The sequence below is a fragment of the Oncorhynchus gorbuscha genome, linkage group LG25, assembly GCF_021184085.1.
Source record: "Oncorhynchus gorbuscha isolate QuinsamMale2020 ecotype Even-year linkage group LG25, OgorEven_v1.0, whole genome shotgun sequence".
In the NCBI taxonomy this organism is placed as follows: Eukaryota; Metazoa; Chordata; class Actinopteri; order Salmoniformes; family Salmonidae; genus Oncorhynchus; species Oncorhynchus gorbuscha.
This window is the reverse complement of record NC_060197.1, coordinates 5,060,311-5,086,260: the sequence shown is the minus strand read 5'-3', so window position 1 is coordinate 5,086,260 and position 25,950 is coordinate 5,060,311. Positions and strand designations below refer to the sequence as shown.

Below are 25,950 nucleotides of genomic sequence, written 5' to 3'. Positions count from 1 at the left end.
CAGCATCAGTTCATTTTTATATTTACAGGTCACTTTTGAAATGCTGAAACAGTCAATGCATTAAGTAACAGTGTCACAGTAAGCCAGTGTTTATGGTTCAAACCATCTGAAGGACTAATGTACAGAGAAGAAACATGACCATTGATGGGGGAAAAAAATATGCAAATAGATTTGCATGTAAGAGTTTACGGTAAATTCTGTACAATGAGAGAACTGCTGCTAATAACAAACCCTGCCTGCAGGCTAGCTCTTGTGCTTATTATTACACAGACGAGTGGTGAGGACTTCAACATGCAGTAAGAGTTAAGGTGGAAATGTCTGGCAATAGGATTCAACACTATTCTGTGGAGGGGAAGACATTAAAGTAGTGATCTTAGTCATTAGGTGAAATCTCATTAAGGGCTGAGCGATAGACCACAATTACACCAAGGTTTGGCGCACTGCAAGTTGAAATCATAGCACAGGTTTCAAGTCAGATACTGTTCAAAGGGTGCTATTAAAGTTACTTGGCGACTAAGTAAGTCGATGTCATTTAGTGAAATACTCTGTAGACTAGAGAGAGGGTGTCTAAGGATGTCGGGACAAGCATTTAGTTCAACACGTACAAGTGGTGTTTGGGAGGGGGTCTGTCAAAAGAAAGATTGAATGTCTTGGATATAGAGTTAAAGTAGCTAGGCAGAGCTTGAGCATAGATGGTATCATCCCCCCCCCCTTCAAAATGTACTTCAGATTAAAAAGGACCAATTCAAAAGCACAACTGCTTAGTTAGATGAGAAAGAAGTAGAACAGGAGTCTGGTTGGAAGAACTTGCCTTAGTAGTGTACATAATGTAGCTGGTGATTAAATCAGAGGTCATATCTGTGGCATCATTCCCTGAGAGTGAATAACTACAATTCCAAAATCAAATCACACACTCACTTCAGCACCATATCATAGGAATCCCCCCAGATTAAAAGGACCACCAAAGATTTGTTAGCCTACTTGACGTTGTCTATAGGTGTAGCAGGGCAGGTAACCTTTTATGAGTCACATTATTACCCATTCTCTTAACACACAACCCCTCTAACCTTTGGAAACCAGAAGAGATATAGGTTCAAATCAAGTTAAGAAACCCTACTTGGACAGCATAGAAGTGGAGAAAAAAAAGTTTTAGTTAGAAATTATCTTACTGACCTACACAATATATCATGACCACATGAAGTCTAAAATGTCCACATATACAATAATCATAAGAGAACAAAAATAAACCCCTTTCGAAGAAGATCCGAGGTTTACGGCCAAAATATAATAAAATTATTATTCACCTCTCAATTAATAAATACATAATTCAGAATCCATAAAAAAATAACATTAAAATCACTTTAAAAAAACTAGAAATAAATTAAGCAGGATATTGTACAAGTTGTTTTTCAACCAAGTAAACAACTTACACTATAAAACATTTCTTATTGAGGCAGCACTCTGTGTTAGTCTCCCTTTGACCATCAGAGGGCAGCAAAATCATTTCGATTCTATATAGTGGAGTATGGCTTTCGTATGACCTAGCAAGCATTAAAGCATGTGAAATACAAATAGAGAAACTTATGAGGAACTAATGCAGACAGGTTCAAATGTCATTGTTTTAAACCTGATGGGTTTTTACCCCCCCAAAAAACAGTGCAATGATAAATTCGGCAATCGTCTTTCAATAGATGAATGACAATGTATCAGGGAATGCTAACCAAGAGAGTGCTGCCTCAAAACTTCTCTCAACGTCATTATTGCTGGTGTGATTGAGATAAGGTGAGTTGGGAGCATGGAGGACGTACAAACATTAAGCACCATTTCGAAAAATTAGCTTAGCACTTTCTTCCCTCAGGGCCAAAAAGGACCCTGCTAGAGAGAGCCCAGACACGGCGCCAGGTGGGTCAATGCCAGTCTGTGGAAAGCCAGCGTGTCTATCCCAACTTCCATCTTGTCCTGGGTCTCATCCAGTTCATAGTGCTGCAGATATTCAAGGAAGGCAGCGCTGGGAGATGCAGATGGTGGGACATCACGCAGCCTTCATCAGCCATTAACATTGGCTGAAGATTTGTCTTCAATGTTGCGATGTACTGTAGACCTCATTCCTACCTCATCCAGACATCTAACACTTCCCCATGGCACGTTAATGCCCACTGGAACTCTCTCCAAGTTTCCCTGAAGTTGAGTAATCAACATGCTTTCCCCTTCTCCATTACGTTTTAGAGTGCTTGCAGTGAAGCTGTGCGCTTGATTGGTAGCTTGCTCATGTGAATCCAATACCCTGTGGTCCTAAGCATGCACAGTAAGCCTGTTCGTTTGTGTGTCTGACAACAACAAGTCTTTCAGATGGACCCTTTCCCCAGGCAGTGATTTCTCCAGGCCAAAAAGGTGTCGACTAAATGTACAGAATAATCTGGATGTGAGGACGGGTCTGTTCCCCTCCTTTAGCTTTGCCTGTGGCCCTCAGAGCTCTATACAAAGACGCCATTGTGTCGGTTCATCTTCAGAATCTTCCCCAGTCTCTGCTTGGCCGTGGCCATTCCTTTCTTGGGCCGCTTGCCTGAAAAACAAAACCCAAACCCCACATGAATGGCTGACGTGCTGAATGAAGAGAGAGTTGTGTCACAGTAGCATCCAATCCCTGAGAACATTAACTAATTACTAGACAAATGGAAAGAATAAAATAGTTAGTTGCGTACCTTTCGTGGCCTGGTTGCTGACGGGAGGGGAGTTGGAGGCGTGTCTTTTGGAGGGGTGGAGAGGGGGAGACATTGAGGGATCACAGTACTGGTAGTTGTCGGCCTCTGGGCTGGCGTCGTGGCTCAGGGCCCCAAGGGAGAGGGGCCCCTGATTGTCCCAGGCCTCGCTGCTGCTGTTGCCCTGGCTGTCCATGGGGCTCTTGTCCCCCGCCACACGACGCTGGTGCTGCTCTCGGCGCTCCGGCGAGCCTTGGCTCGGGCTGGACCACCACGGCTCCTGGGAAGTGGCGGCCTCGTCTGGCTTGGAGGGGCACAGCAGGCCAGCCATGGACAGCATGCCTTGAATGGCCTCCTCTGTGCTGGGTGAGGTAGGACGTTCTCTGCAGGGACACAGAAGAGTCAATCACAGGCCACCGCGCCAGACTCCACAAAAGCCAACTGTGGTCATCTTTACCAGTCAAAAGGGAAGTTCTAAATATAATCTTTGTATGCATAATTGGCACATGCTTCGGTTTCAATTCCATCTCCATCGTTATGAGATTACTAAACCGATGGCGTGAACTTTTAGACATTTCTACAAGAAATCATCCCTTAATAAATAACTCAATTGCTAAAATATTTTTGTGATTCCAATAACAGGAGCTGTGTTTTAGCTCACCCACGCACAGCAGGTCAGACCACCCACCTTTTGAGTGGCTTGTGTTTGTGCCGGAGGTTCAGGTCTGTTTGGTCCAGCTCTATGGTGTGCCCCGCGGCCCTCTGGGATGAGTCCCTCTCCTCCTCATCATCATCATCATCATCACTCTGGGAGCTTCCTGAATTTTCCTCAGAAGAGGTGTTTTGCTGCAGAGAGGGAGAGAGATGAGAAACTGGTTGAGGGTTGATACACAACAAATAAAATAGTTAAGTTCTCACCTACAAAACCACAGTGGGGGTAGACCATGTTAATATCAGGTACCTGTGTGTTGGAATCACTGTCCGAGTCCATGTCCGACACATCGGAGTGTCCTGAGGCTTCTTCCCCGAGTTCGGTCTTCACCCTCTCAATACCCCCTGAGAAGGCAAACATACATCATTAACCACAGATAATGGTAGGAAACATTCCCTCTCCGTGGCCAAGTCAACAAGTTACTAGACCTAGTCAACAACATGACCCTTTAGAAAGCATGGTGTGTCTGGGACAATGAGGTCAATAAACTGACAAAGTTGAGTCAGATTATAAACCATACAACACACACACACATATACATATATACACTCTGTTGTCACAGAAAAAGACCACAGTGGCATGCCATTCATTTTCTAATAAAAGCTGAGTACTGGGGTATTGTCCAGACACAGATTTTTAGTGTAGCAATATTAAGTTTATGGAATTAAATCAGATGTGAAAAATAGGCTATGCAAAAATGTGGGCACCCTTGTCATTCTGTTGATTTGAATACCTGTAACTACTTAGCACTGATTAATTGGAACACACAATTGGTTTGGTGAGCTCATTAAGCCTTGAACTTCATAGACAAGTGTATCCAATCATGAGAAAAGGTATTTAAGGTGGCCAATTGCAAGTTGTTGTTCTCTTTGACTCTCCTCTGAAGAGTGGTAACATGGGGGCTTCAAAACAACAACTCTCAAAGGTTGTTCAACATTATGGTTTAGAGGAAGGCTACAAAAAGCTATCGCAGAGATTTAAGCTGTCAGTGTCCACTATGAGGAGCATAGTGAGGAAATGGAAGACCCCCGGGCACAGTTCTTGTTAAGGCCAGAAGTGGCAGGCCAAGTAAAATATCAGAGGCGAAGGATGGTGAGAACGGTCAAAAACAGCCCACAGACCACCTCCAAAGACCTACAACATCATCTTGCTGCAGATGGTGTCACTGTGCATCGTTCAACAATTCAGCACACTTTGCACAAGGAGAAGCTGTATGGGAGAGTGATGTGGAAGAAGCCTTTTCTGCACACACGCCACAAACAGAGTCGCTTGAGGTATGCAAACACACATTTGGACAAGCCAGCTTCATTTTGGAATAAGGTGCTGTGGACTGATGAAACAAAGATTGAGTTATTTGGTCATAACAAGGGACGTTATGCATGGCGGCAAAAGAACACAGCGTTCCAAGAAAAACACTTGCTACCCACAGTAACATTTGGTGGTGGTTCCATCATGCTGTGGGGCTTTGTGGCCAGTGCCGGTACTGGGAATCGTGTTAACGTTGAGGGTCGCATGGATTCCACTCAATATCAACAGATTCTTGGGAATAATGTTGAAGAATCAGTCAAACTTTAAGTTACGCCGGGGCTGAATATTTCAACAAGACAACGACCAAAAACACTGCTCAAAATCTACCCAGGCATTTATGCAGAGGAACAAGTACAATGTTCTAGAATGGCCATCCCAGTCCCCAGACCTGAATATCATTGAGAATCTGTGGGATGATTTGAAGCGGGCTGTCCATTCTTGGCAACACTCAAACTTAACTGGAGATGTTTTGTAAGGAGGAATGGTCCAAAATACCTTCATCCAGAATCTAGACACTCAATAGAGGCTATGGGAAGCGTCTAGAGGCTGTTATATTAGCAAAAGGAGGCTCTACTAAATATTGAGGTGATTTTTCTATTGAGGTGCCCACATTTATGCACCTGTCTAATTTTGTTTTGATGCATATTGCACATTTTGTTAATCCAATAAACCTCATTTCATTACTGAAATATTACTGTGTCCATCAGTTATTTGATAGATCAAAATGAAATTGCTGATCCAAACACCCAATTATTTATAAATGGAAATCATGGAAATTGTCAGGGGTGCCCAAACTTTTTCATACGACTGTATATACATACATAGTGAATTGCTTCAGCATCATGACTTACTGAGAAGTCCTGGTTCCTCCTCTCCTCCCATAGTACTGTGCTGCCGTTCCTGGTCTGACTCAGTCTTCATCTCCTCTCTGCTCTTCAGCTGGCCCACGGACGACCGCTCACTCCCCGCCTTCACCGGGCTGCTAGCCGTGCTACTACCTGGTCTCCTCGCGTCTCGGATGATCCGTCCGTTGTGCAGCGTGAGACGCAGGTGTGTGTCTGGGTTCTCAGCAGCAGCGGCAGAGGCGGTGGACACCATGTTGAACTTCCCATGCACCGGGGGACAGAAGGTAGGGTCCTGTGGTAGAGACAGAGTTATAGGACTCATTCAACACAGGTATTACTTTGTCTAGTATGGGAACAGTATTGCTTTTTGTAGTAGTAATGAACAGAAAATACTAAATGTGGTTTATTGATTGATCTAATGATCATTTCCAATAATAACAACAAGGCATTTAAATATGACGTATGCCAGAGAGCGTGTGACATGCTAGTTTTACGTTGTGGGAGTTTGTCCTGCTCCTCTCACCTCCTCCAGAGGGCCCACCACCAGCCTCCTGAGCACCTCTCTGGTGTGCAGCTCCAGGATCTCCAGGTTAGAGGGAACCTTAGGGCTCTGCTCCTGCTGCTCCCGGAGTCTCCGGGCTGCCCGCCGTGCCTGACGGGCCGGGCACACCCTCTCCAGCGTGGAGCGCGTGGCCGGACACTGGCCTCCACCGCTTCCCTGAGATTTCACTGGCTTGTTGGTGCCACCACTGCTGGCCTGGTCTTCCTGTTGGAACACACACACACACAACACCATTAGAGGAGGGAGGGGTTTGAACATAACCTCAATCTTTAAATCTAATCTACGTCTATGGACAAGGAAGCTGCAAGAGACAGATTGGCAGTTACAAATAATGTGCAACAAATCCATCACGTCAGTGACATACTGCATGATCCTGAAAGATGGATTTGAAGCACTTCTCATACAGCCCCTCAGATCGAGTGCTCTTCCACCTACACAAAGGTGATGCTCCTCAGGCCCTCCATCCTCAGACCTTACCTCTAGGTAGCGGATTTCCTTGGTCAGCTCTTTAATGAGACGGTTGGGCCTGATATGGTCCGGGACCTCGCTGGTGGGCTCCGTAACCTGCAGTCACAATGTTCCACACACACAATTAAGGTGGAGTTGAACAGAGAGGCTGTGTTTCCACCACTGGCACAGTGTCATCAGATCCAGGGGAAAACCACTATGACCCCCCCCCCCCCCCCCCATCATCAGAGCTCAGCTGGGAGATAAACCATTCAGTCTAGATATACATCAGCCAACAGAGTCAGGTGCAGCTTAGAGAAGGTGAAGCCAGTACCATCATCCAAAGATACAATGGAGAAAAAAAAAAAAAAAATCACATTTCATTCTGTGCCCCTCACCTCTCTCTTCAGCCAGGTTTTCAGTGGACTGATTAAAGATTTCACTCCCTCCACTAGGTAGGTCTGGGGCGGGCAGTTGTCTTCTCGCAGCTCTGAGAAAGAGAACAAAGGCGTTATATTTGTTATCGTGCATGCAAAATAAAATGTAAAAAGCCAATAAATACATTGTAGTATATGTGGATTTTACAGCTTCAGTCACCTTTCAGGGTCTCCAGCAGGTTCTTGGCCACATACCAGCAGATAGCCTCAAAGTAGGGAAACTTGAAGAGGTCTGGAGTCTTCAGACGACGCTCCATCTCGTAACACCTGAGCTGCATGCCAATGTTGAGGTTGTGGAGGAAGTTGCCTCCGAACGCCATGCAATCCTGAGACGTGAGGACGGCATGGATCCATCCTGCAGAGGGCAGCACACACAAACACACAGTCAATGTTTGACTCACTGACTGGTAATACATGGACACTGGCTAGGTGTTGTATTCGTCAAACAGCAGCCAAGCATCGATCATCATGTCACCAGAATAAGACCCATTGGAAAGGAGCATCAAGCCTTTCACCCCCCTGTGATGTTCACAAGTTTTAACATCTGTATCCTAATAAACTGCATGGTTTCATGAGTCGTAGTGGGAATATCACACCATGTCATCGTGTGACTCCAAGTTTACTTCAATATGATGGTTATTATATCAACATTTGCACACAAAGGCAGTTCCATCGCATAGTTCATTTTATCGACACAAAAATCGACATCTTGTCCAGCGCATTTTGTTTTGACGACAATTGGAAAGTTTACAGACAAATGTTGTGTTTCCGTCAGGTCTGTCGTCACATTCCCTCTCCGACATCTACTTTACTGGCATAAAAAGGTTGGCATTTGACACACAAACACCCAACCTGATAAAAACCGACACACACACACACACACACACACACTGTTGGCACACAAACTGACCTGACAACACAAACATACAGGGTCATATCAGGCCTGCCTGACCTGGTCAAGATAAAGCAGTGCTCTTTATACCTCCGGAGAGAACAGAAAGCAGAGACGGCGGTGACGCAGCACTGATACTGCAGGCACAGACGCGGTTACGGGGTTACCGCGGTTGAGCGGCCAAGTATGTTGTGCTCTACCCCCTCCCCAAATATCTATCCCACCTCTCCACACCCCCTTAACCCCCTGTAAAAGACACAGCTGAAGCCCTGGTCATGATTAGTCTTAACCTTTACTCAAGATACACTTTTTTTTTTGTGTGTGTGTGTGTGTGTGAATTTTTTCTCCCCAATTTCGTGGTATCCAATTGTTAGTAGCTACTATCTTGTCTCATCGCTACAACTCCTGTACGGGCTCGGGAGAGACGAAGGTTGAAAGCCATGCGTCCTCCGATACACAACCTAACCAAGCCGCACTGCTTCTTAACACAGCGAGCATCCAACCTGGATTGTGCGTCGTCCCACGGACCTCCCGGCCGCGGCCGGTTACGAACCCAGAGTCTCTGGTGGCACAGCTGGCGCTGCAGTACAGCGCCCTTAACCACTGCGCCACCCGGGAGGCAAGGTATACAACTTTGGGAGCATTTTAAAACGTGTGGGTTTTCCTTCTTGTTCCTATGAGAGTATTGACACAGAAATGTATGGATACCCTGAACTTTTGAAAAGTCTGTTGAGTTGCACACGATTGCTGTTCTGAACCGATGACATATCCTGTATAGTTTTACATCATCCTCAGGTGATCTCCACAGGCAAAAAAAAACATGGAACCCTGTGATCTACAAATGAAATACGACCGCCCCCATCAGGTAAGCTTATGGAAGGATCCTTGTGGTGATAACAGAGATGGTGAGATGGGGTTAAATCACAAAGGACATGAGTGAAACCCCTCTAAAAGCCATCTGGAGTTGAGGAGAACAAGGAGCATGTGTTAACCATGAGGTTCTGCTTACTGCAGTCGCCCGTTCACAGCTCTCTAGACGTGTTACGGCATCAAGACATGGGGTGGAATGTGAGAGGTGAATTACAAGTCACATGCTATAGCAGAGGCTTGGCTGAGGATAAAGTAGGCCCAAGAGCTGCTAATATGGTCCCTTTCATAACATTACTGGTGCTGTTGTTCCATTAGGGAACTTCCTATTGTGTTACGACAATATAGACAGACGGGTGTGTCTAGTGTCTAGGCTGTGGCTGAGCAAAGATTCCTTTTCCAAATTCACTTGGCAATGACATGTCATCAGTGTTTTTCCCAGGCAGGCACCCTGGGAAACTAGACTGTTTTTGTTTTTTGAGGATATAGACAGGTTTCTCTACGGAGGGGCAGACAAGACTACCAGTCTATTTATACATCACCAAAAGCAGGCGTGTGAGAGAGGTATTTAAGGACACAGTGGAAAAGGTCTTTTAAGGACACTGTCTAATTCCAGAGGGGTTTCTGTGTCACACGCTCACAGGGCCAGTCTCCATCGTCAGTAGTAACCTCTTCATCTACACTATGGTTCCAGGAACACAAGCCTAATGGAAGCGGTTTAGCTCTTCAGGAAAACTAAACACATGGCCTGTTACAAGAGAAGGCAGTGGAGGCTGCTGAGGGGAGGACTGCTCATAATGTCTGGAATGGAGCAAATGGGATGGTATCAAACACATGGTTTCCATGGTTTCCATGTGTTTGATACCATTCCACCTGTTCCGCTCCAGCCGTTACCACGAGCCCGGCCTCCCCACTTAAGGTGCCACCAGCCTCCTGTGACACACACACCTGTGGGGATGAGCAGCGTGGTTCCTTGCTGCACCACACACTTGTAGCACTTGTCCACCTTGTCCCCGAAGAACACCTCACTCTGGTTGGGGGAGGAGCTCCACGCCTCGTATAGTGCAAGGTTGGCCTGGGTCGGCTTGATCATGTAGAATACCTTCTCACCCTGGAAACACAGAGAGTAGAGAGAGTTAACGAGAGTTCATAAAAATAAAATACATTTGAAACCAAAAAAACATCAGAATGTGACTAAAATTAGAAGCACTCAGATGCCTGCAAAGATGTTTCATTTCAGACACACAGATGTGTTTGACTTTCACACCAGGGGATTTCTTTCTTCCTGTTTTTCACAAGCTGAGCTGCACATTGCTTCTATAGCGAAGGAGAGTGCTTGCCTGCCAGCCTGGTGATGTCACCATGAACACAAAGCACAGTTTGTGATTAGCAGCGGTTGGTTACTTTGTTGCCGTTGGTGGGATCATTTATGACCACGGCGGGGACAGAATTCCCCCGGGAACTTCTGCCAGGGTACCAATCAGCCTAGATTGCTATAAATAGCTCCCCCATGTACAAACATACTTGATTAAATGTCAGCGCGCATTACAAGTGGTGAGAGGAATGCCAAAGAGCGAGCCAGGCCATCGATTTATCACCAAATAATGTTGTGGACACAGTTGATTTCATTGACTTGCCAAACTGCACTCAGCTCACTGCTAGGATTTGATAGTTACATGTCCTACATGGACACTAGGCTAACACCCACTCACCCAGAGAACGTGGTACCACACAGAGGTGCCGCCGAAGTCTATGTGGAAGTCAGTGTAGCTGTTCTTAACCCCCATGAGGCAGTACTTCTGGACAAAGGGCTTGGGGAAGAAGGAGTCATCTGGCCAGTAGTTCTCCACCCAGGACATGTTCTGAGCTATGTCAGGTACCACCACCTGATCTGCCATCCTGGGGGGGAGAGAGTGAGCGGTAAGAGGGGTAATGGCTACTTAAGAGGGTCAAAAATCACAGTAAAAAGTGCTGAAATTGACTAAATAATGAGATCATTGATAATAAGCAGTTTGATCACTTTTGTCATGAGCTGTACATAATGTATTGTTGAATGTTTGTGTTCATTCTTGTTTGTCTCTTGTGAATCATGAAGAACTTGACAGCAGTCTGTGGATGCTCTTGGTTTCTGTTTGCGTGTCTTGTAAATAGCATTCATTTAAAATGTATCCATTTGAATGGAGAGAGAGTCGGCAATGGATTATTAGAAGTAGGACCAAATTACAGCTTACCTGGTATCAGAGAACTCCAGGCTGATAACGTTGAGCACCTTGGGCCGATGAGGCTTGTAGTAATACTTAATGAACTCTTTCAGCTTCATCTTGCTGTCTGCTTGCCTGGCCACGTCGATGACGTCAATGACTTTGTCACCGCCTGTGGACGACAAGCGAATGATGACCAAGCCGTCATATAGTGGAGCAGACAGCAAAACGTGGTATCAGTCTGCTCATGGAATCATCATCATCATTTTGTGTCTACAGTCTAACAGTTGCACCATTCAGCCAGATATACTACATCTGGTTAAGGAGAAAGGACCATTCCTACTCAAGTGACAGACAACAGGGATAAGCATTTTAAATGGGAGTCAGTGGGCGAGGGGATCTGAACTCTGAAGCTCTCCGGCATTTCCATGTCTCTGTACAACTCCTAAGGGAGAGACCGGCACAGCCAATACACCATAGGAGTGGATGGAGTGGGGGGCGGGGGGTGAGGGCCAGACAATCTGTCCAGTCCATATGAGTCCCAGAGGTGGAGATTGGGGAAGGGGCCACTGTCTTTAATGGGTGTGAGGGTAAAAACCCACCAGCACTCACACACACAGCTGGGAGGCAGTGAATCAAACGACACAGTGAAAGCCGGGGAGAGAGGGCCGGAAACGGGGGCCTGTCGGCAGTGTGGGGACAGGACAGCTGGTGCTTGTGTGTGATCCTCCCACCACCAACCCACACACCCCTAATGTTCCCCAACCCCCTACACACCACACACACAGCGGGTCCAGCTGGACAGCGTCTGATGACATTGAACAGCTGGAGTTAGGGTAGCTAGCCAAACAGAGAGAGCAGAACAGAGTGTGTTCGTTCTGTCAGTACCAGCCAACAAGCCCAAAACGGACCATAGTAAATACTCCACACTACACCTTTATATTGGCTGGTAGCACATGGTCAAACTATTCCTGTGTTTTACGCAATGCACCGACACCTGGCATTCACTCCAGCTAGACCCTGTAGGGTCCTTCCAGACACCAACCTTTCACATGATATTTAGACTGAAAACTTCACCTACCCCCAACAAGGAGGAACAACATTAAGTACTGGGAGGTGCCAAATGCCAGGAGGTTTATCCTAAGCTGTCCGACCATAGTCTAGGCTTGGGTAACCCCAGGAGACAGCAGGTTCCAGGCCTGTCCCCCCTTGTGTCCCATCTGTAAGGAGGTAGGTAACCTGATCCTGCTTGTGTTCTGTCTCCACCCAGTCACAACACCTGTGCTGCTTCCTATCAGAGCAGCTTAATGCTCAACAGAGCATGGCAGAGGGTGGAATATGAACTTCCATGATAAAACACAAGCAGCTTAATGCTCAACAGAGCATGGCAGAGGGTGGAATATGGACTTCCATGATAAAACACAAGCAGCTTAATGCTCAACAGAGCATGGCAGAGGGTGGAATATGAACTTCCATGATAAAACACAAGCAGCTTAATGCTCAACAGAGCATGGCAGAGGGTGGAATATGAACTTCCATGATAAAACACAAGCAGCTTAATGCTCAACAGAGCATGGCAGAGGGTGGAATATGAACTTCCATGATAAAACACAAGCAGCTTAATGCTCAACAGAGCATGGCAGAGGGTGGAATATGAACTTCCATGATAAAACACAAGCAGCTTAATGCTCAACAGAGCATGGCAGAGGGTGGAATATGAACTTCCATGATAAAACACAAGCAGCTTAATGCTCAACAGAGCATGGCAGAGGGTGGAATATGAACTTCCATGATAAAACACAAGCAGCTTAATGCTCAACGGAGCATGGCAGAGGGTGGAATATGAACTTCCATGATAAAACACAAGCAGCTTAATGCTCAACAGAGCATGGCAGAGGGTGGAATATGAACTTCCATGATAAAACACAAGCAGCTTTGGGTTGCGTTGGGCATCCAGTCGGTCCAGATAGCTGTGGGTTAGTAATGGGCTTGTAATAGGAGCCTTGTGGTACCAGGCCTTTCTATTCTATAGAGAGCAGAGGTGGTCCTGTTGGGGGCTGAGGAAGACCTGCCCTCCCCTCCTGTAGGGCTTATTCAGCCTTTGGGAGATGATTGATAAAGGGGCTAAATACCCTCTGAACCTGGCAACTTGTTTGATGGACAGATGGCGTCCGCACAACGTTAGGCGCTCATTATCTGACAGAGAATGCATTCATTAGCTTTTAATTATATTCTATTTCAAAACAATAGGTGCAGGTCACATATGTCCTATCAAATAGGCATCCCGTGCAGTAGACAGGCAGTGGATGGGTTGGTTATCAGTCTTAGTTGTGCTACATGCTAAATGTCTGCCCTACTACCCCACTTAGTTACTTAGACAGAAAAGCCCAGGGTGCTTGAGCATGTCCCCCCCCCCCCCCCCCCACACACACACACACACACACACACACACACACACACACACACACACACATGTACACTCTCTCTCTATGTCCTTACCGACAACTTGCTCCACATCTTTGACAGAAAAGGATGCTTGAGGCAGCCTGAGTCCCAGTCCCTCTATGTTGGACACAGCGATGGGGTACTGCCAGCCGTGGCTTTCCAGGTACCTCTGGGTCACCTGCTCCCCAGCCATCCACTGCAGGATCTCATCCCCACTGCAACACACACACACAGACAATGGTTAATGGCTAATTCCTGTTGATATGTTCAACTCTATGTAAATGCCCAATGAGAGAAATTAAGAACATAATACATGTTAAGTATTGTGACTAAAAACAAAGATCACAGTCTTGTTCATAGAAACACGACTGCTGAGGAAACGTGCGTTGTCTGTGCAGGTGTGAGAGTGGGTCTAGCTTGGCAATAGAGTCCTCGGTGGTAGGTGTTCTGGGCTCCTACCTGGCAAACGTCCTGTTCTGGAGCTCCTTGACAAACACAGAGGTGCCAGCCTGCACTGGCTTGGTGCCATCGTCCTGCTCGGTGTAGTCATGCCTGTGCCAGTTGTTGCGCTTTTTCACTGCAAGAGGAGAAACGCAGAACATCAGACTCACAGAAAGCCACAGCCTTCACGAAAACGATCACTATAGCCAGTGACAGACCGGAGACAAATTATTACTGTATTCAATTTTCTTCCCTTAAACCAACAGAGCCTTGTGAATTATGGATAGTCATTAGTCTTGATAATATATTTTCCCCGTTCAACCCCGAGCACAGAGGCCAAGGTGAGGGCTAGGACCCATTTAAGTCAAAAGATTACAGCTCCATTCAATTAGCCTGTTAATGTCTGGCCCCAGGCTCTCAGGGGTCAGGCTCCTCTAAATCAGACTGGAGACTCTGCTGCTCTCCTGGGGACAGTCCATCAGCCATGAAGGGAGAGAGAGGGGGAGGGATGGAGAAAAAGAGGAAGAGTGAACAGGCACGGGGGACGGAACAAATAGAGAGCGCGGGAGAGAGAGATAAAGCGAGAGAGAGAGCGCGGGAGAGAGAGATAAAGCGAGAGAGAGAGCGCGGGAGAGAGAGATAAAGCGAGAGAGAGCGCGCGGGAGAGAGAGATAAAGCGAGAGAGAGAGAGAGCGGGAGAGAGAGAGAGCGGGAGAGAGAGAGAGCGGGAGAGAGAGATAAAGCGAGAGAGAGAGCGGGAGAGAGAGATAAAGCGAGAGAGAGAGAGCGGGAGAGAGAGCGGGAGAGAGAGCGGGAGAGAGAGCGGGAGAGAGAGCGGGAGAGAGAGCGGGAGAGAGAGATAAAGCGAGAGAGAGCGCGCGGGAGAGAGAGATAAAGCGAGAGAGAGAGAGAGCGGGAGAGAGAGAGAGCGGGAGAGAGAGAGAGCGGGAGAGAGAGAGAGCGGGAGAGAGAGATAAAGCGAGAGAGAGAGCGGGAGAGAGAGATAAAGCGAGAGAGAGAGAGCGGGAGAGAGAGCGGGAGAGAGAGCGGGAGAGAGAGCGGGAGAGAGAGATAAAGCGAGAGAGAGAGAGCGGGAGAGAGAGCGGGAGAGAGAGCGGGAGAGAGAGATAAAGCGAGAGAGAGAGAGCGGGAGAGAGAGAGATAAAGCGAGAGAGAGAGAGCGGGAGAGAGAGAGATAAAGCGAGAGAGAGAGAGAGCGGGAGAGAGAGAGATAAAGCGAGAGAGAGAGAGAGCGGGAGAGAGAGAGATAAAGCGAGAGAGAGAGAGAGCGGGAGAGAGAGAGATAAAGCGAGAGAGAGAGAGAGCGGGAGAGAGAGAGATAAAGCGAGAGAGAGAGAGAGAGCGGGAGAGAGAGAGATAAAGCGAGAGAGAGAGAGAGAGCGGGAGAGAGAGATAAAGCGAGAGAGAGATAAAGCGAGAGAGAGAGATAAAGCGAGAGAGAGAGCGCGGGAGAGAGAGATAAAGCGAGAGAGAGAGCGCGGGAGAGAGAGATAAAGCGAGAGAGAGAGCGCGGGAGAGAGAGATAAAGCGAGAGAGAGAGCGCGGGAGAGAGAGATAAATCGAGAGAGAGAGCGCGGAGAGAGAGATAAAGCGAGAGAGAGAGCGCGGGAGAGAGAGATAAAGAGAGAGAGAGCGCGGGAGAGAGAGATAAAGAGAGAGAGAGCGCGGGAGAGAGAGATAAAGTGAGAGAGAGAGTGCGGGAGAGAGAGATAAAGAGAGAGAGAGCGCGGGAGAGAGAGTGCAGGAGAGAGAGATAAAGAGAGAGCGCGGGAGACAGCAATAAAGAGAGAGAGCGCGGGAGACAGCAATAAAGAGAGAGAGCGCGGGAGACAGCGCGGGAGACAGCGATAAAGAGAGATGGTAGTAAAACAGATAGGAGAGAAAAGAGATGGAGAGAGACCGACTGAGGAAGAGAAGACCGAGAAAAAGACAGGATGGACAGACACAGAAACAGACTGGAATACTGACTCAAGGAGGGTCCGTGTTGGGGTTCACAGTTAGGACAGTGGTAAACGTCAATATCCACCGCATGGTGCTCCTCCACCTGGACACAGCTGTGGGGAGACAGGAGACATCACATTACTGTCAGTATATACACAATTGAAGTCGGAAGTTTACACCTTAAATACATTCAAACTCAGTTTCACAATTCCTGACATTTAATCCTAGTAAAATAAATCCCCGTCTTAGGTCAGTTAGGATCACCACTTTATTTTAAGAATGTGAAATGTCAGAATAATAGTAGAGAGAATTATTTATTTAAACGTTTATTTTTTTTCATCACATTCCCAGTGGGTCAGAAGTTTACATACACTCAATTAGTATTTGGTAACCTTGCCTATAAATTGTTTCACTTGGGTCAAACATTTCAGGTAGCCTTCCACAAGCTTCCCACAATAAGTTGGGTGAATTTGGGCCCATTCCTCCTGACAGAGCTGGTGTAACTGAGTCAGGTTTGTAGGCCTCTTTGCTTGTGCAGGCTTTTTCAGTTCTGCCCACAAATTTTCTATAGGATTGAGGTCAGGGCTTTGTGATGGCCACTCCAATACCTTGACGTTGTTGTCCTTAAGCCATTTTGCCTAAACTTTGGAAGTAGTGTCCATTTGGAATTGTCCATTTGCAACCAAGCTTTAACTTCCTAACTGATATCTTGAGATGTTGCTTCAATATATCCACATAATTTTCCTGCCTCATGTTGGCATCTATTTTGTGAAGTGCACCCGTCCCTCCTGCAGCAAAGCACCCCCACAACATGATGCTGCCACCACCGTGCTTCACGGTTGGGATGGTGTTCTTCGGGTTGCAAGCCTCCCACTTTTTCCTCCAAACATAAATGGCCATTATGGCCAAACAGTTCTGTTTTTGTTTCATCAGACCAGAGGACATTTCTCCAAAAAGTACGATCTTTGTCCCCATGTGCAGTTGCAAACCACAGTCTGGCTTTTTTAATGGCGGTTTTGGAGCGGTGGCTTCTTCCTTGCCAAGTCGCCTTTCAGGTTGTCGATATAGGACTCGTTTTACTCATAACACCAGAGAAGCTGTTGTGGAAACAGGCTCTCTCTCACTGATATCTCCATCCATGGTTTCAGGGCCCAAGCTCTGGAGAGTTTGAGGGATTGAGAGAGTTTTGTACACAAAAGGAGTAAGCCCACTGCATGAAATACTTGACTTTGTCTGGGGGGGGGGTGACTCCTACTTACATGATTTAAAGCCTTTGGGAAAAGGGGTCACGTACAAGTTTCTCTCACTGGGTCATCTGTTGGGCCAGACTTGAGACTTACGAGACACAAAAGATATCATGGTTTTGCTAAACTGACACACTGTTCTGACTCTGTGTTTTTGTGGATAGTGATGTATAGGAGGAGCAGAGAGAGGCCAAAGAGAGGTTAGAGGTAAACACAGAGCCAGAAACACTACAGAGTGGTGTTGTATATGAGGAGCAGAGAGAGGTTAGAGGTAAACATAGAGCCAGAAACACTACAGAGTGGTGTTGTATATGAGGAGCAGGGAGAGGTTAGAGGTAAACACAGAGCCAGAAACACTACAGAGTGGTGTTGTATATGAGGAGCAGGGAGAGGTTAGAGGTAAACACAGAGCCAGAAACACTACAGAGTGGTGTTGTATATGAGGAGCAGGGAGAGGTTAGAGGTAAACACAGAGCCAGAAACACTACAGAGTGGTGTTGTATATGAGGAGCAGGGAGAGGTTAGAGGTAAACACAGAGCCAGAAACACTACAGGGTAGTGTACTGGAAGACGACCTCAGGTGACCTTTTGCTCCCTCATTTTTAAAAGGTACGAAAAGTCAAGCAACCTTGAAGTTGGGAGGCGATCTGTTTTACTTGTCTGGGGGACAGTGGCCTTCGGACAAGGAATTAGTTAGTTAGGGCAAGGAGATTTTCCCTGGGCCCTAACAATAACCTCTAGACCACTCTGGGCCAGACCTTTCCCATTAGCTCAACCATGTGTTTCTCTCAGTATCACACAGAACTGCAACAGTGTCGACGTCACTCAAACCCCTACACCACCAAACCCCCGACCGCCCCACAACAGCCAGACCACAGGCAGCAACACACACATTCCTCTGGTGCATACTAACGCTCTGTTCCATAAGAGAACGCTGAATAACACACAGAATCCTGTGAATAGGCTCTGAGTGTTGCCATTATGCGTGGATGCCCACCGATGCATGTAAAGGGGGAGAAAAACAGCAGGCAACATTTGTGTCACTGGGATATGGGAGGAATCTAAGACAGCACTTTTAAAAAGAGCTTCTTCTCAAGTAAACAAAAAGATAAATCGTCTGAGCTAAACTTTAGTTTCAGCTGACAAGAGCATAAAGAAACAGATGTGGACTAATATCTGTTGCTGCTCTGACATGGATATTATGTAGCAGAAGACACAAAGGGACTATTTGTTCATAGTGACAATCTGTTCTTTTGTAAAAGTACAAACAAACTGAGTTTCTCTAGTAGCTAGTTTAAGAGGCTTGAGAGTTCATGAAGATGGCAAACAACTCTATGAACTTTACGCAATTCCACCTTCTTCCTGCTCTGCAGTCTTCCTCTCATTCAAATCTCCCTGCTCTGTGACTGGTCTTCAGTGGGTACATTTAAATGAGTTCCTGCTCACTGAAGTTGGGAGTGAAAAAGTGGAATTCCTTTCAGTGTGAAAGCAGAAAACACTGGTGGACTTGCTTAGGGTGGTAAATGACAGTCATTAAAGTTCCAGCTCCCTCCCTCAGGGTCCTGGAGTTAGCCTGGAGGCTAGGTGCTTTCAATAGCAGATAATGATACTATTTTCACAGAGGGCCTGTCTAGGAGTGGACACAGTTCTCACAAGCCACTATCAGCGTTGATCAGAGTGGAAATTGCAGGAAATTGTAAAGGGAAACAAAGGCCAGCAGGAAACAGCGTCACACTTGAACTTTCTCTGGTGGTGTGTTGTTGCTTGTTAAGTCTCCTTAGCAATGGTGTTGCTGTTCAGCAGAATATTGATAAGACAGCAGCTATCAGGCTACGCCTGATTTTAGGTAGGGATAAGTGTCATATATTTTTTTTATTATAAAATTTCTTGGGTACTTTTTACCCCTTTTTTGTGGTATCCAATTGGTAGTTACAGTCTTGTCCCATCGCTGCAACTCCCGTACGGACTCAGGAGTGGTTGAACGTCGAGAGCCATGAGTCCTCCGAAACACGACCCTGCCAAGCCGCACTGCTTCTTGACACACAGCTCGCTTAACCCGGAAGCCAGCCGCACCAATGTGTCAGAGGAAACACTGTCCAACTGGCGACTGTGTCAGCGTGTATGTGCCCGGCCCACCACAGGAATCGCTAGAGCGCGATGGGACAAGGATATCCCGGCCGGCCGGCCAAACCCTCCCCTAACCCGGACAATTGTGCGCCGTATCATGGGTCTCCTGGTCTGGGCCAGCTGCAATACAGCCCAGGATTGAACCCGGATCTATAGTAAAGCCTCCAGCAGTGCCTTAGTGGTCTCCCGAGTGGCACAGCAGTCTGAATTTTTCCTGGTCAGGTCATCGGAAAAAACTCAGGGCCACATTTACAGAAGATACAACGCTATAAACTCCTTCAGTATCCTAACCCTACAGAGTGGCCTGTACACTCCAGTCCACCTCCACAGTCCACCTCCACTCACTTCCTACGTCAGCAGGCAAGATGAGCTACAATGCAGCAGTGGGCTGGAATCTTGGCTCCTGAGTCCTGAGGTTGCTCAATGGCCTTGCTGGGGAGACTAGAATGAGTCACCGCGCCAATTACGTCACCCCGGGCCTGACATGAATTCTCCTGCCTGTCTGTCGGGTTAGGACATGCTAGAGCGAGCGCGACAGAGTGAGCGTGTGGCTGTGGTGTTGAGCAGAGCCAAGCTGACCTCCTACACCTACTCTGCCTGGTCATCTTGTGTAACACCAGCACAGCGCGGGCCGGCACGAGGGGGAAGTAGGGCACTGTGCCACCAGACTGATGCGGTTTCTTCCTTTGCGCAGCTATGACGGGTTGGGGGAGTCACTTGGAAACTGGAGGGCTGGGGAGTGTTAATGATGCAACTTGTGTAGCTACTTATCCTCGACTCCTCAAACTAAATCAATCTCACTCTTTAAAAACTACTGAGGCTGCCCCATCGAAGGCAACAAAACTATACATCTGACTTCATTTAAGAGCTGTGTGGAAGACAAAACTTTGGTATTTAGTGTATAGTACTAAATCAAGTGACATCAGCCCTGGGGGAAATAAAGCCTAATATGGGTCTGTGTGTCTGTCACTGTCTCACCACTCTCCCAGAAACAATGCCAGCGCCCTGCCAATGGTGGGCAGACACCAGCCTAGCAGCATGAGGTCAAACCACAGAGATAGATTGAGGACTCATCTTTTTATCTGTGCCATTAAAGAATCTGTAACAGCGTGGGCAGCACCATTGAGGCTTTCTTCTTCTTCATTGGCTGATTGCACCCAACTCATAGGAATCCATACCCGGTTGACTACTTTAAAATGGTGGAAGCTCTCAATGGCAAAGTCCATGCTAAAATGGGTTATATCCATGATGAGTTCTCCATCTCTATGGGTCAAACATCCTGTCCTGAATCAGGAGAGCTGTCAACTCTCCCACCACCATCAGCTCCTATCCCTCTACATCCTCTGTTGTGGAGCTGCCCGCCTTCCTGTGTGACTGGGGTTATTCATTAGTCTATGTACTGTGAGGGCTTCATTGTGTCTCAATGATCAGCCGAGACACACAAAGGGTTGTAGGAGGGCTCAGCCATTACGTTAAGCACTTAATAAACCCCCTGCATTGGGCTCCAACCCGCCTATATTAGAGAACTGGCAGACAGCTAATGGCTAATGGGGGAGAGGATGGGAGATGGGGAGGGGTGAGGGCAGTTAAACACACCTGCCTGGGTTCATTTAGACCCAAAGGGCACCTGACTCCTGCCTTTCCAAAGACTTGGATCCAAGTGGGCATAAAAATCAGACCATTTGCACCCTCACTGAGAAAAGGAAAGGATACCCATCATATCAATGGGGTACAATGCACTGATGAAGGGCCTTCGTCCACAACAACGTCTCTCCACCATTAACCCACATCACTAAGCTTCTACAGAGAGCTTAGGGTAGAAGTACTTCTCTGTAGGCAGCTGGAAAACAAAAGAGGATTGCTGCTTTGTTGTTTATGGGACATTGCAGTCCCCTGGGGAAGGAGTGGAACAACTTCATTGTTTATGGTGCAGGTTGCATTGCCTTGAGCTGAGTCGTTTCTTCTAAGGCGGTGGGGGACTGGGTTTGTGTCTTCTCACACATGCTCTCAACATAGGCCTACGTCTTTTAGTGAGCCTCATACACCTAAGCCACACACCTAGGCCTTCATAGTACACCCTCAGTCTCTGCCTCTCCCACTAGATCGGTCAACTAGAGGTTGACCGATTAATCGGAATGGCCAATTAATTAGGGCCGATATCAAGTTTTCATAACAATCGGAAATCGGTTTGGCCGGGGTTTTTTTTTTCAAACTTTATTTTACACCTTTATTTCATCTTTATTTAAGTTAAGAACACATTCTTATTTTCAATGACGGCCTAGGAACGGTGGGTTAACTGCCTTGTTCAGGGGAAGAACGACAGATTTTTACCTTGTCAGCTCGGGGATTCAATCTTGCAACCTTACAGTTAACTAGTCCAAAGCTCTAACCACCTGATTACATTGCACTCCACGAGGAGCCTGCCTGTTACGCAAATGTAGTAAGCCAAGGTAAGTTGCTAGCTAGCATTAAAAACGTATCTTATAAAAAACAATCAAACAATCATAATCACTAGTTATACCATCAACCATATGTAGTTATTACTAGTTTATCTAGCGTGTCCTGCGTTGCATATAATCGATGTGGTGCGCATTTGCAAAAAAGGACTGTCGTTGCTCCAATGTGTACCTAAACATAAACATCAATGCCTTCCTGAAATTCAATACACAGAAGTATATATTTTTAAACCTGCATATTTAGCTAAAAGAACACTACACTGGCTGACAAACTGGATTGGTCCTTAGTGCAGCAGAGCTGACTCTTCTAATATTCAAGCATGAAATGTAGGCAAAGTAGATGTCAATCAGGCAGTGATGCAACTTGCCATGCTACTTTTCAGAGGGTTTCTGTCAGAGTGATAAAAGGAATGCAATCAGCTAAGTGTGATTATCCTTAGTTAAAATCTACTTTCAACTCCTCATTGTATTTCCAAGAGATCAAAACATTGGTCCTTTCTCCCCATCAGCTGCAGAATAAGTCTGAAGCCAAGTTCACCCTTGCTTCATCATAAGCGAACCAACTAATATACCACGACTCTAAACGACTGGAAATCAATACATGATGCTGTTGACCTCCTAATCAGCATTGATCAATCTGAGAGTACTGTCATTAGCATACCCCAGAGACAAGACCCCACAGAGTCCCACTAATGAATGTAAACATGACACTAACCATCATCTGAGGTCTGTCACACACACTAAAAACACAAGATCTCCCACAAATTAAAATTCTCTCACAACATTCAGGAGGAGGACAGGGGGAGAGCATCCATCTCTCTTCAGTCTTTTCCCCTGGCTGAGAGTGTAGCACATGTTGGATGGTACATTGATGCTGCCTCTGTGGAGCGACCATCAATCATTCCCATGTCCCATCCAGTCTCTGCTGTTTCACCACTACCACACACTCTACCAGAAAAAGACATGAACTGGGAGTTGCAGCCTGGAGAGAGACGCATGTCTGTGGGCTGCATCGTGAGCCACTGACGCCATACGGGATTTGTAGTCGTTCGTAATGCAATGTCTCAGCAGAGTGCCATCTCCATAGTCTCAGCAGAAGCATCCGCAGCACACGCCTGCTCAGTGGATGTGAGGCTCTTTTACTGCACAGGCCTGTAGTGTACAGTGTGTTAGGCCATTAGGAAACTAGCAGGGCATTCTGTCTTCTGCCCCCTACCTGGTCCATAGTCTACACCTTATAAACACAGCACACTCTGGTTGGCTCCTCTGCCTAGTTCCGTTTGGGAGCCGTAAGCCATACTGGTGTATCCAGGGTTCAGTCACTGGTGAGAGAAAATAGATGCCCTCCCGGCCAGGCAGCTAGACACAACCCCGGCTCACTTGGAAGTATGGTGGTGTGCCGACAAGCGGGCACCGGGATTCCGGTGCAGACATGGCAGCTTCTCTGCTTTCCACTACGTTTGCATACCATCCACAGCCAGAGGCATGCCACTTCCTTCTGGCGAGCCTGATGGGAAAGAATGGTAGAGAACCCTCTGGTTTTGGAGCAGAGCAGTGTGTACATGTGTTATTAGTCAATGGGGAAGCGCCAAAGTTTGTTCCTCTTCTTTTGGCACATGACAGACTGAGTTCCCTGGCTCAGGCATCCCATCATTCTGGGCGTTGAGTTCTTGGCAGTCTACAGAGTGTAACGCAATAGCTTTGCAATTTCCACACACGCAAACTGCTATTGTAGTCATATTAATTGTCTTTAATTTTCTCCTCAATACTCCTTTCTTCCACTAGGGGTATAACACATGTGCCCATTTTCGATGAAAGGGGGATTTAAATACCCCAACCTCGAGCTGTCAATCAAAAGCCCACATAACAACAATCATTTTCTCACCTTAGGTTTTTGGCCACTAACAAACGAGGTCACTCACTCAAACAGTAGGATTTGTGTGGTTCACCCCTAAAAATGTTGATCGTGCAAGAGGTCACTTGGCTAGTGAAGTGATGCCACCAATGTGCAAGAGATTGATGTTCCATTTCAATCGAATTCACAAAAGCGCGTGGCCTAAATTCTCAACTAGGAAAGTCCAGGGTCAGGTCAGGCTGTCACATGCACCAACATAGTCTGATTAATCAGGCTGTAACACACAATTATTGTATATTAGAGGCTGATTAAGCAGACTAGCATTAACCCAACTCATTTACCCAACTCAATAGTAAAGGATTAAAATCAGAACCCACGCCTTTACTCGATAACCAGGCAAGTTTGTTCTCAACTCAATTGGATAGGCGAAGCCTATAGGCTTCTTTCAACAGACCAAATGTTTAAAGGGCTGGCTTTGATCACTGAGATTGACAACTCGTCATACACAAGCTTAGCTGGCTAGCTAACGGTAGCAAACTAGTAACGTTAGGCTAATTTCTTTTGACAAACTGCTTTCGGCTAAGATCACGTTCACACCTCCAACACACACTAATATCCCAATAAGTAGAGTAAAATACTAACTCACAATATGTATCATGGAAATAAAACGGCTCGGTTTACTATTTTGTAAAGTTTAGCTCGATCGAGGTGTCAATAGAGTGAGACCAGTGAAGACCCCGTTACACACAAATAGCAGTCACAACGGCATGACAATCCTCGCTTACTCCCAAGCACCTGCTGTTAGTTTAGTCGGTTAAATCGATTGCACGTGTCAAGGAAGGTGTCATCTCCATACCTGCCATGAAACCAGTCGTTACAGAGGTCGCATTCGATCATAAACCGGCTCACATCGTAAGACTGCCGGCAGACACAGTACAGCGGGGCCGCCGCCATCTTCCTACTGTCCCCAAACAACGCAGGAATAAAGTGGGGCGGGGATTTGGTTGGGTACGCGGAAAGAGTCGAGGGGAAACCCGATCATATGCGAAAGAAAGCATGGGCAAGCCATTGGGGCAAGCCTATCTCTGACGTCAATTTCCAAATAATTTATTTCCATCTGGTTACTCAGTGTAATAGCAAACACCTATACTTATAACATTGTGAATGATGTAAATAGTTGTTTTTTATTTAACTCGACAGTGATCATTGACCTATAAACAACAGTGATATGATGCAAACTGACACAACTTGGTCAAAGTGCCCAAGGCTGCACTCAGCAGGAAAAGCACTGCCAATGGTTTGGACTCATATGGCCTGGTTCAGAATACAGGAAGCGTGATCAACACAACAAAATGCTCTCCCTGCCTGGTATTTCTCACCGAGCGTTTGTGACGTGCTCTACGTGCTTTGTGGGCAGGGAATAGCAATAGGACTGCCGACCCGTTTGATCTGTGTGAGCTGACAGTGCCCATCCCCCCCATAAACCCATCTGTGCAGCTCTGCATAGTCAAGTAGGCTTAATGCATGCAGGGCATGCGACACTGTGACTGCACCTATGGAAACATGCAGTTATTTGCTGACTTTGGCATGTGCCTAATACTGTATTTATACTAGAAAACCATTTATGAAGCCCTCCTAAGGAGAGACAATGATGCTATTTAGCAGTTGATATTTCATAAACATGCCAATAATTGTCGGATTTTAACATGTGTAAGTGTAACTGAGTTTGGATGTTTAAATAGCCTTGCTACAACTTGATTTTAGGGTGTTAAGGTCAAAGCCCATCAGTCATGATGGTGTGGATATGGCCTGGGGCATTCCCTGAGGTTTCATGACAGCTCCCTGTGGGGAGCCACGCTGCTTTAATGAGCTGTTGTTACCATAGTCGGCGTGTCTGAATAAGCATCAGCCAGGCAGGACACGTCGCCTGCATTGGTCTATTTGAGCAGAATCGCATTAGTGGAAACCAAGACTGTTCTCATGGCAGGGCTGGTTGTGGTTAGGTATTTTATAGTTGCGTCAGGGACAATTTTAGCTAACCCTAGCCCAAATTCTCATAACCTACTGATGTGAACTGTGCATGAGCCCAACAATGCCTCTTAATTAATTATAAAGTCTAAACAGCTGGGGTTACTTCAGTTGAAGAAGCAGTGTGTGTGCCAACATGCAATCAGAGCAGGCCAATTATAAGGGATGAAAATATGGAAAACGGAATTGCAATGTATACTTAATGTGTATGTTTTAAGTAAAAGGTATGTTGTAAAAACATTACCACACGAATTTATTGTGCAATAGCAAAATACTAGACATGATATACCTAGGTCTAAAATGGTGAAGCGAATACAAATAGTTATCATCCTGTATACAAAATAGTTTTGAACTAAATAAAATGATGCAACATTTGGAATAATGTCCTACATTTTAGGGAACAAGCTTTGAAAGAAGACAAA

At 46.4% G+C, this 25,950-nt stretch overlaps 1 protein-coding gene across 2 annotated transcripts in view; it reads right to left on the bottom strand.

The window, feature by feature from the left end:
• Window positions 1-4: 4 nt before the first annotated feature.
• Window positions 5-25,950, bottom strand: part of LOC124014440 (lysine-specific demethylase 7B-like) — a 27,324-nt gene continuing 1,378 nt past the window's right edge. Inside the window, exons 1-16 of one of the 2 annotated variants that reach the window (XM_046329420.1) lie at window positions 24,357-24,499; window positions 15,846-15,931; window positions 13,875-13,992; window positions 13,470-13,630; window positions 11,001-11,142; window positions 10,482-10,668; window positions 9,718-9,880; window positions 7,171-7,365; window positions 6,972-7,063; window positions 6,604-6,690; window positions 6,088-6,330; window positions 5,571-5,856; window positions 3,661-3,755; window positions 3,388-3,545; window positions 2,703-3,082; window positions 5-2,563 (exon numbers count right to left, since the gene is read on the bottom strand). In XM_046329420.1, coding sequence (XP_046185376.1) covers window positions 2,475-2,563; window positions 2,703-3,082; window positions 3,388-3,545; window positions 3,661-3,755; window positions 5,571-5,856; window positions 6,088-6,330; window positions 6,604-6,690; window positions 6,972-7,063; window positions 7,171-7,365; window positions 9,718-9,880; window positions 10,482-10,668; window positions 11,001-11,142; window positions 13,470-13,630; window positions 13,875-13,992; window positions 15,846-15,931; window positions 24,357-24,454 — 2,580 coding nt within the window. In that variant the 5' untranslated portion in view covers window positions 24,455-24,499 and the 3' untranslated portion in view covers window positions 5-2,474. Of the gene's footprint in view, window positions 2,564-2,702; window positions 3,083-3,387; window positions 3,546-3,660; window positions 3,756-5,570; window positions 5,857-6,087; window positions 6,331-6,603; window positions 6,691-6,971; window positions 7,064-7,170; window positions 7,366-9,717; window positions 9,881-10,481; window positions 10,669-11,000; window positions 11,143-13,469; window positions 13,631-13,874; window positions 13,993-15,845; window positions 15,932-24,356; window positions 24,500-25,950 lie in introns of those variants that run through there. The other variant, XM_046329421.1, reaches the window with a different exon arrangement.